The following is an 11,327-nucleotide window of genomic DNA, read 5'->3' as shown; positions in this document are numbered from 1 at the left end:
AAGTAGAAATCAGAAGAACTAACTGGTGGCTAGCTACCACTACCAACTTACTTGGAAAAGGATTACGTTAGAAAGCCCTGGATAGAGTGGGAAAAAACTGTGAAACAAATCTCAAAATCATTAAAAAGGCCAGCCTCCCTGGTCGGATGAAAACTGGTGGAACTCTGGAGACTATGGTTCTTGGTCATTCTTCAGACGTGGAACTAAGGTTACCCCTGTGGCTCAATGTTTAGGCAAACAATAGTTCTGTAAGGACAACAATGATACTAGGGTGGTATGCACTCCTGAGAATAAAGTTCATAGGGTTGGAGAAAAAGGAATAAAAATGTGAAATGGGGAAGAAGCGGGAAAAGTGATGTTTCGTAGTAATGAGTACAGTCAATGGCCTGAAACAAATGTGCATGAATTGTTGGATGGAAAAATGATTTGCTCTGCAAATTTTCAGCCAATTCAGAATTTTTTTAAATTCCCATATCTTAAGACATTCTTAAGCATTATCAGATTAATTAAAAATGGACTCATAAATGTATACCTTTTATTTGCTATTCCAGCTAGAAGAACAATCAAAACATATAAGTCAAAAAGAAGATGTATCTGCATTAAAAAAGCAAATTTATGATTTATCAATGGTAAGAATCACCTATTTATTCACAGAAATACATTTCCTTTAGATTGTTGTTTCTAAACATAGTCATGCTATTATTAAAGAAATAGAAGCTTAAAGGTAAATGAATGTGTTAGGGAATCTCTAAAAAGCCTTTGAGCTGAGGTATATTTATACATGCTTTTCTCTTCTACAATAGCCACACATATTATGAATGTATTTATTTATTATTTTAATCAAAGTAATTATTAAAAGTCATAGAAAACAGTACCTTTACTATGAAGGGCAGAAATGTATTGTCTCATAGTGTAGGTGGTCAGAAATTTGCATCCGGAGTATCACTGTCTTGACTCCTCCCGTGCGCTCTCTCAGAGGAACTACTGCATGCCTCTCGCCTATCTTTGGTTTCCAGCATCCGTGGTGTTCTTCTGATGTTTGCAGATGTTTCTTCACATTGTCCTTCCCCTGTTGTGTCTGTGCCTCTGTTCTTCCATAAGATACAACTGGGATGGGATTGGGATCTATCTACTAGAGTACGACCGAATGTTAACTATTCTGTTATCAATATTAAGTTTTCTTTATTTCTCCTTTAGATGAATATGTAATAGCTGACATTGAGTCAACTCCAATTCATAACTCTGTGTTCAGTGGAATACAATGTTACCTGGTACTACATTATCCCCACAATTACAAACATACTCAAGTCTATCATTGCTGCTATTATACCTATGTATCTCATTTGAAGTCTCCCCTGTCTCTCTGGCCCTCTGCTTCACCAAGCATGATGTTCTCTTCTAGTTACTGCTACCTTTGATGATGGGTCCAAAGCAAGCACATTGGAAACTGTTCTGTTTCAGTCCATAACCTAAAATCTTTATAGATTTTGCATTTATGAACACTTTAGAGCTTTAAAGAGAATAAAGAACATTTTTCTTATCATGATTCTAAATATTTCTACGGTAAATCCAAGAAGAGAGTTACGATTACATTTCCTTCTATTTAGTCATCATCCTCTTGTCACCCCAAAGTGGAGCTTCCCAGTTTGTTTCATGGTCACTTCCTAGTTGTGCCACATCATAGTTGGCTTTCTATTTGAATCATGGTTTTCTTCTACAGTAACTTTTTTTATTGGGTTTCTGTCTGAGATTCTGATGTCTTCATGTTTCACCAATGCCACTTCTTTTTATTCATGAAGCATAGGGTTTATTTTGTTTTCTCCCTAAAGAAATATTAATTTTGAATAATACTGTTATAATTTTCATTGAAGTGATTTTATTTCTAAACATGCTAACCATATGTCTGGATCAATAAGCAATATATTAAGTGAGTTTGGTTTGGGTTTATTTATTTATTTCTGAAATGCCTCGGGGTATATCCAAACTTCCAGTCTTTTGGTTAAAAGTTGAACAGTTAACCATTTTTAGCACTGAGGATTATCTGAAAGAGTGGGGCCTGATTAGTCACAGAGAAGCTTTATTCTCATTCAGTTCTTCTTACAAAGAGAGACTCTGTCTTATTGCCTTTATAGTTGACTCTGGCTGTCTGTAATTCTTTGCTGCGGTAAAAGAGATGAAGGGCTTAGGGAATTTCTTAATACACAGAACACTTAATCTCTATTTCAGCTCATGGTTATTCCCAGAATCTGGAATTATACCTGGCCAATTGCTGCTTTCTTTAAAAAAAAAACAACACATAATTTTATTGGGGGCTTATTCAGCTCTTATCACAAGCCATACATATATCCATTGTGTCAAGCACATTTGTACATGTGTAGCCATCATTTTCAAAACATTTTCTTCCTACTTGAGCCCATGGTATCAGCTCATCTACACACTCCCCCCGAGCCAAAGTCTTCAACCTCCTCTGGGTCTCTCTTCCCCCAACTATAATCCCTTTGTCATCACATTTCCATTTTCCAGAAATGCTCAACAATAAGCTCTCCATATTGCTCATGATCTGTTCTTCCATTCTTTAAAAATCAAACTCACTGCCATTGAGTAAATTCGGACTCGTAGCAGCTCTTGAGGACAGAGCAGAGCTGCCCATGTGGTTTCCGGAGACTGTCAATCTGTAGAGGGGAGTAGAAAGCCTCATCTTTCACCCACAAAGCAGCTGGTAGTTCTCAAATGCTGACCTTGAAGTTAGCAGCCCAATGTGAAAGGGTGAGGGGGAAGCCTCTGACTTCCTCAGACTTCACAAAAGGGAAGGAAAATCCAACTCAACACCAAGGATGATTCCTAAGAAGCAAAAGGCAGACATATCTCCATCCTCGAAACATTACCAACCTGACACCACCCATCTGCCCCACAACACTCTTTACTCCTCTGCTGGTCTCTATTATCTATCACAATGGCTACACAGAATTTAGACAAAACTCACAGTTAAGGGACTTATTAGGGAAGGGAAGAGGTAACAATTCAATATCAGAAATGCTCAAGATACAGTGGTTCTTTGGTCAGTTATGCCTTTTCTCAGTCACACTTCTCTCAGCTTCAAGATCTCTCAGTCATGTGGCTCTTTGGTCTCTGCCCCACCAGGGCAAGAATTAGAAACCTGTGATCCTGCTGCTGAATGCTCAGCCCATAGGGCACTCCGCTTTACCATAACCCTCAGCCTGAAGGTCTTTGGTTCGAACCCTTCAAACTTACCCGCCCTCTTTCCAAATGATCTTGGAGGTACCCCATTCCAGAATGAGTGCCCTGCCTGAAGGTACTCGGCTTTACTCATTCTGTGGGTCACAAAGACAACTGCTCGGTCTCCCACTCTGGCTCTTGACTGTGCTGCTGCCTCTTCTCTCCCGTCCTCTCTCATCACAGTTGCCTACTGTGATTCCCACACAGGGATCTCCAGGTACATGATGCACTCCATTCCTGCCTCCTCTTTCTTGGTGGAAGTGAGATCTCCCATTCCACTACTGAGTTGGTTCACTTTTTACCCAGTGAAATGGCAAAGTGACCAACCTTCACATTAGAGTGTCATATACCCTATTGGCATGTTTCTCCCAAATTATGTGTTGGGTGTTATAAAGACTGTTGATAGGAGAGCCATATCAAATAATTAACTATACCAGACTGACATTGTTTCATTTCTTCTAGGGTTTCATATTTATGGTTTGCAGAAGGGGGAAAAGAAAAACTCATATGGTAGCTCTATTATTTTTAACCAGAAGTCTCCAGTGATGGTATTTTTCAGAAAATATAAAAATGCCCTCGCCATAGTTTTTTTTAAGTGAAAAACGTAACAATGTTTGACGATAGGACACATTGTAACCTGTAGTCTTTCTGCTTGCTGATAATGCACTATTACTTCCACAGATTGTTTATCAGTACTTTTATAGCTGTCATTAAGTTAAACAGGTGTTCAAATGTTTGGTGTAGATTATTTCACTGATAACATTTAAAAGTGCATGATGATAAGCTCTTGACTATTGTACTTTGCTACAAATATCAAATGTATTTTAAAAAGTTCAGTTTTGAGGATTTAGATTTTTGACACAGTAAGAATATATGATAATCTCAAACTGCATTGAATGACAGTGTTTCATGGGACAGCAAAGTCAGAGCGGTCTGGAGGGGTGAGGAGTGCTGTGTAGGCAGAAGTAATGAGTCTGGTGCTCACTCTATTCCTCTTCTCTAGGAAAATCAGAAAGTTAGGAAAGATCTTTTAGAAGCACAAACAAGCATAGCCTTTCTTCAGAGTGAATTGGATGCTTTGAAAAGTGATTATGCTGATCAGACTCTGAACTCTGAAAGGTATTTGTTTCTTTTTCTTTTGCTTGAATGGAATGACTATTTTTAGTTAATCTTCTTTGCAAATAATAGTAAAAGTTGATTTATTAACTTTTCTAATATGTTGTACCTAAACATTTTACTGTACGATTTCCTAGTGTTTTTCATGTTAATGATTTTTAAAATCAAGCAGACTAATTATTGCTTAGCATAGTTAATGGCTTAATAAGTGTTTGAAATAACTGGGAACAGAAGACTATACTTAATTTGTTAGGAATCTGCTATTTAAAATCCTCTGAAGTTGGGATTGTAGACATACATCATATGACAGGAAATGGGATATTTTTGGCAAGTGATTTTATTTTCCCATGTTGTGTGTTCTGATGGTAATAACATAAGTCCTAACCCACACACATATAAATTTTGAAACTGCCATCAGTCGATTCTAGCTCATAGCAACCCTATATTGGATTTCTGAGAATGTAAATCTTTATAGGGACAGACAGCCATATCTTTCTCTCCCAAGAGCAACTAGTGGATTTGAAGTGCTGACCTTGCTAACTTGCATTCTAAAGTTTAACCCATCCTACTACCAGGGCTTTGGAGAGCTATAGATATTTATCACAAAACTCTATATTTATCACAAAACTCACTGCCATCTAATCAATTCTGACTATTAGTGACTCTATTAGACCAAGTCGAACTTCCACTGTGGATTTATCAGACTGTAAAATTTTACTGGAGTAGAAAACCCCAGAAAAGGTTTGAACTGCTGACCTTATGTTTAATAGCCCAACTCATAGTCCCCCAGGCCACCTTGACTCCTTGGATATTTATATAAAAACTCCAAATTCACTGCTTTTGAGTTGATTCCACCTCTGCGCAATCCTCTAGGCAGAAAACGACTGCCCTGTGGGTTTCAGAGACTGTAGCTCTTACGGGAGGAGGAAGCCTCATCTTTCTCCCATGGAGCAGCTGGTGGTTTTAAACCACGACTACACCAGGGCTCCTCCTTATAGATATATGGGGATGTGCAAAAAAGAAAAGGAACCTTGATGGTGCGATGGTACAGTGCTCAGTTCTGAATGAAATGGTTGGCAGTCCAGACTGGTTCAGACACTGGTTGAAATAATACTTGATTTGTATAGAGAAGCAACACAGAGTGCTCAGTTCCATATGTATGTGTCGGTCCTCCACGGCCAACAGGTCTCACTCCCCACTAACCAGGGAAGCTGGTCTGCCAGCACTCCTTTCTCAGGCTTCAGGCAAAGGACCTCTTCTTCTTACCCCTAACAGGGACAGACAGCGTGGGGTGCCATCTGTCACACACACTTAAGTAGTAAGCCAGACAAAGATGATTTAGTGTATATGCAGAAATGGAGAAGAGGTTCCCTGTTAATGATGAAGAAACAGGACAGAAGAAGCTCAGGGCCCAACCTCCAATATTAAGCAGTGATCTAGGCCGACCATCTGATTAGGTTGTCCAGGTGAGGGCCAGAAGACCATGTGGTAAACAACTTTCTCAACACGTACCTTTCAAAGAGTGAATGTGGACGGGTTATTTGAGATAGAACCTGTTACCCTAAGAGTTCTAAGTAAGAACAAGTTAAGTAAGAAGCTCGTCCACTTAGCAATGGGGCTGAGGTGGCATGGAGGCCGGCGGAGAGTGCAAATTGCCCTCTGCAGGCATTTTGAAGAGGAAACCAAGGCTTCGGTAATAATGCCGCAGAGGGATTGCAGAATGTGCATGTACACTGAGGGAGGAGAGAGAGCCTGAGTCTGGGACTTCTCTCCACCTTGGGGGAGGAAGAAGAGAGTAGGAGCAGGAGTGGGGACAAGGTCGGGAAGGCAGTGGATCGTGTTGGCATTTGCATATAAAGCTTGGAATGAGCAGAGAAGAGTATTAGACCGAAGGGCCGGACTACTGTGAACACTTAGCGATCAGGAATCTAGGAGAAGGTCTCAGAGGTCTTGGGTCACAGGGGTGGGGGATCGAAGAGCTGCTGGTGCAGGGATGTGTTGATGGGTAGAGGCAGGTGTCACGGCGGGGCACAGGCTTTTCCACGGCAGCATAGCATGTGGCTGTATGCAGGGGCCTGGAAACAGAGGACTGTGCTGCCAGAACAGCCAGTGCCCTAGGAGAGTGGAGCAGGTGTGAAGATGAAATCAAAAGGGCACCTGTCTTTGGAAAAGGACGGGCAGGGTAGGTGTAGATGAGGTATAAGACTGAATGGCTAACTGTCCTTCAATCATAAAATATGAATTTACAGGGACCTGGAAATAATCCGCGAGTACACAGAAGATCGAACTAGTCTTGAGAGACAAATTGAAATCCTCCAGTAAGTTTGCATCTACATTTTTCATTATATTCTAGCTTTTCTTTTGAAAGAAGATTCATAAAACACACACCCCATCTAAGACAAATGTCTGTTTTCAAAAGATGGGGTTCTCAGGCCAGTGTGTCTCTCCTCACAGTCCACACCCAGCTCATCCATTGTGCTCCTCGATGCGCTAACCCTAAACGAACCAGCGCACTGTGCGTCCTCATCTCTTCTCACAGCTCCACACCCAGCTCATCCATTGTGCTCCTCGATGCCGCTAATGCTAAACAAACCATCGCACTGTGCGTCCTCACTTGCCCGGCGATGTCTCTTTGTGAAGAATTACTGCCCTGGTCTCACCAGGATTCTCTGCAGCTCTGCTCAGTGAATCTTCCTGCTTCTCCTCTCGTTGCCCTTCACAGCCCTGTGTGCGTGAAACCTTCTTTCCTGATTGATTGTGCCAAACTATTGCTGTAGAGGCGATTTCGACCCTGCATGTTTTTGTTAGGTTTTTTCAGATGGAGATATTACACCTGTGGTGTCATTTTTGGATACCCTTGGTGAGGCAAACAGCAAAATTATTTGGCTGCTAACCAAGAGTTTGGTGGTTCAAGCCCATCTGGAGGCCCCTCAGAAGGAAGGCCATGCGAGTTGGAATTGACTCAGTGCCAACCCTATGGGTGTCAGCTTCACAGCTAAATGGCAAATAATTCTGTTCTTGAGGGCTTTCTCCACAACATCTCTTCTCCTCACCCCTTCTTGTCATGCGAACCCACTCAGTATTTTCTTCTGCTGTCTTTTAAGTGTCCACATCCCCAGTGAAGTAAGGTCAGCTTGACAGATGTTTCTTTCTTACCATTTTAAATATTTAAGTTTCACATATAAGCTCATTCGTTGCAGCGGTCACATTAATTCATTTATTCATTGCTACAACAGATTTTCACTCAACATGTTTTATGGGTTAGGTATTTCAGAAACAGGTCAGAGGGGTAAAACCTATTGCCACTAAAGTGATGGATTTTCACTGACAGCAAACTGTTAGAATGATTCCCTAGGGTTTCTGATGCTAAACTGTGTGGAAGCAGACAGCCTCATTTTTCTCCCTCGGGGCAATGGGTGAGTTTGTGGTTGGGAGACAATACTTAGCCCGCAGTGCTACCGGGTGCAAGTGAGAGAAGAACATATCCTTATGAGGCCAGTCTAGGTGAAGAAGAAAAGCATCAGGAGCTATAGAAGAGAGGAAGAAATGTCCCATGAGTGATGGAAGACAACGGGAAGTTTCACATGCTAAATGAGGTGGTGAAGAGCGTGCTCCTGGAGCAAAGTTGATCAAGCCAAGAGAAGGAGGATGTGTAGACATTAGGGAGGGAAAACGTGGCCACTCTGCATTGCAGGAGCTCTGCTATCCTCATTTTATAGAAAAGGGGCCGCTTTTCCGAGTTACAAAGAGTTATCAACAAATCAGCCAGTCACTGACAATATTAGTGGATCGTGTTCACACAGAGGCACTTCAGAAGAAAGGCCTGGCAGTTCACTTCAAACATACAAGTCATGGAAGCTTCTACTTTGACACACACGGGATCACCATGAATAGCACCAATTTCATGTTAAGTGGTTATTTTGTTTATTTGTTTGCTTATTTGTTTTAAGATTTGCCTAAGTCACGTGAGCTGTAAGTACCTTACCTTGGATTTGAGCCCAGAAGTCTGAAGTCAGCATCTGAGCTCTTTACTGGTAAACAATGATACCTGGAAAGACAACACCAGGTCCGGAGTAGAATGTACTAGTAGTCAGGAGAATGCAGCATGGTGTAAGCCCAGTGTATTTGGTTGACTGTTAGGTGGGTCAGGATAAGGAGAGAGCAGCACATTATTCAGGTGATAGGACTAGATATTCATGTAGGATAGACCTGGATGAAACCTATTCAAATACCAGAGTAGCTAATAACAATTCATTCATAAACTGTTCCAACAGCTTTAAGGAAATATGATGCTTCAATTAATATGTTATGAAAGTAGTACAAGTAGTAAATTATCTCAGTGTATAACAAGGCTCAAAGGGAAGTGATAGAGTTACAAAAGGTAGTAATTCCATATTTGAAACCATTTCTTTATGACTCAACCGTTCACTCATATTTATTAACTTATATATTTATTTATTCTGTAGAACAGCCAACCGGAAGCTGCATGACAGTAATGATGGCCTGAGAAGTGCTCTAGAGAACAGTTATAGCAAGTTCAACAGATCTTTGGTATGCACTGTGACTTTATAAAAGGTTTATTCTTTCTGAGGTGGATTATTTCGTAGGTGGTCAAAATTGTATATCTTCATGGAAGTGATATTCATATATGTATGATCCTTACAATACAGAGAAACAAGTTCCCAACAATGAGAGAAAAAAATAGTCTGCCAGTCTTCTGCAGAAATGCCTATGTGTTACCCAATTCTTTTTGATAGGTGTCCTAGGAAAACAGAGAAAGACATGAAAGGGGTGTTTGAATTTGAAAGAGGGAGCTGCACACACCAAGAACCAAAAGCACCCAATGCCATCAAATTGATTTTGAATCATAGCAGTCCTTTTCCCCAAGCTGTTCACTTTTGCCAGAGCAATAAACCTCATTTTTCTCCTCGAGGGACACATGGTGGGTTTGAACTGCTGACCCTGCAGTTAGCAGTCCAACAGCACCCCCAGGAGGTGTACAGATAACAAAAGTATAAGGAAAAGTGGCAGTTTTTGGGGGTAAAAATAAAATCTCTCCCCTACCCCTCAGAGGCTAAGAGGGCAAAATGATTTGACATAAAAAGTCTTCTTTATCTTAGTTGTGTTCTCAAAGGGAAGCGTGGGATTTCAAACCCTTCTACGGAAACAAGCCAGGCTCCCATTTGGAATCTCAGGACCTTCCCCAGACTGCATTCTTCATAAAGCCTCTTCACAGGTGTGTGGCCATCAGCTGCATCGCCAGCTGCATCACCAGCTGCATCGCCAGCTCTGAATGTGAACGAGGCACGTTCAGAGTGAGTGATGGTGGGAGAAGAGACAGATCTGAGGAAGTTGGTATTGCAGGGGACTGGTAAACCTGGGGAACAAGTCCTCTTTTATGTCATACACAGCAGGGTTTAGACTTCAGCTACAATAATGAAGAGGAATCCTTATGCTCGGTTATCTGTTTGCAGTTTTCGCGTCATTTTCCTGCTCATATTAGTTCACATAGAATCTCAAGGTGTTGGTCATGTTTGAAGAAGTTAAATAGTATGTTTCAAGGAGAACAATATGTGGGAAAACATACACAGAATATAACAAAACTGTTTCTATGTTACAGCGCATAAATAATATTTCTCCAGGAAATACAATTTCTAGGAGCAGCCCCAAATTTAATGGTCATTCTCCTCAACCTCTGCGTTATGACAGGTATGTGAAGACTTATTTTCTATTTGTTTGAATTCTGGATCTAAGAAGTAAAATAATAATATATAGCGTGGGCATCAAGTTCTTTCTATTCTTTGTTATCTTACTCTAAAATCCTAAAGCATTAATTACAAATGAGAAAATATCAATATTTTAGAGAAGCCAAGTTTCTTCCTTAAGATGTTGTCACAACTTGCTCTTAATATATTCACCTTTCCCTCATCTGTAATCATTTCTCATAAATGGGCTCATTATGTTGTATTTCAGGGAAACTAGTGAAATCACCCAAACAAGTAAACAAATAAAACTCCAAACCCTCAAAGCCAAACCATTTGTTTTTGAGTTGATTCCAATTCATGGCAACTCCACATATGTCAGTGTGGAATGACATCATATAGGGTTTTCCATGGCCATGGTCTTACACAAGTTAAATGCCAGGCTTTTCTCCCGGGTGCCCCTGAAGGAATTCAGAGTGCCCACCTTTCAGTTAGTAACTGAGAACTTATGCGTTTGTACAACCCCTAAATCTATGAAATCAGAAGTGTTGAACTGGAGAAAAATACAAACAAACGAAAATGTTTGGACAGGATTGAAACTCCCCAGCATTGTCTGTGAATGTTTAATAGTATTTTATTATCTAAGCTGTGTTGGAGAAAAAGAACTCACTAGTAGGAATTTGTGAACTACTGTATTAAAGAATGAAGTGCCTGATGCTAACCAGAAAGTGAGCATTTAGCTTTGTTTTTGAACAAATGAAAAATATTGGCATTTTTATTGCTTGAGACATAGTTACATATGTGTACATACACATATGTTACTAGTTAAAATATTAATTTGGGAGTATGTCTAAGTCTCTGATCTGGGTTGATGATCCTTCCTGAGGGCTACTAGCTTAATACCAGAAGTTAAACATTTTGTTTTCATTTTGATGCTAATCTAAAAACTTAATGAAAGCATGTTGTATATGTATTTGTGTATCCTTTATGGCTTTATGTGATGTTACCTCATACATTTGTTTTGCTGTTGCCTTTCTTGTAAAAGTGCTAACAAAGATATAACTTATTTTTATATTTTTACATATTGAATTGTCATGAAACTGTTCTAGAGGCATGCAAGCTTAGTTTCCTAGGGTTGATTTCTCAATTAAGAGGTTGATTCCTCAATTAAAAGGGTTGATTCCTCAATTAGTAATTTCTCTTCCTATAGAAAATACGTAGGTTGAAAAGAAAACAAAATGAAACATTCTAACTAGTACTGAGAGCACAATA

The 11,327-nt window shown here is 40.1% G+C and overlaps 1 protein-coding gene across 1 annotated transcript in view; it reads left to right on the top strand.

Moving 5' to 3' along the window:
• The window catches only part of RASEF (RAS and EF-hand domain containing), a gene marked incomplete at its 5' end in the record, with an annotated part of 57,677 nt that overhangs the window by 15,559 nt on the left and 30,791 nt on the right, over positions 1 to 11,327 (top strand). Inside the window, 5 exons of the mRNA XM_004717532.2 lie at positions 552 to 629; positions 4,241 to 4,356; positions 6,603 to 6,671; positions 8,820 to 8,904; positions 9,974 to 10,062. Coding sequence (XP_004717589.1) covers positions 552 to 629; positions 4,241 to 4,356; positions 6,603 to 6,671; positions 8,820 to 8,904; positions 9,974 to 10,062 — 437 coding nt within the window. The remainder of the gene's footprint in view (positions 1 to 551; positions 630 to 4,240; positions 4,357 to 6,602; positions 6,672 to 8,819; positions 8,905 to 9,973; positions 10,063 to 11,327) is intronic.

This window comes from Echinops telfairi, unplaced genomic scaffold (genome assembly GCF_000313985.2).
Source record: "Echinops telfairi isolate 266 unplaced genomic scaffold, ASM31398v2 ScPeMD7_1;HRSCAF=3_1, whole genome shotgun sequence".
Classification (NCBI taxonomy): Eukaryota; Metazoa; Chordata; class Mammalia; order Afrosoricida; family Tenrecidae; genus Echinops; species Echinops telfairi.
Note: the sequence above shows the minus strand (reverse complement) of the source record. Positions and strands in the feature narration are given on the sequence as shown.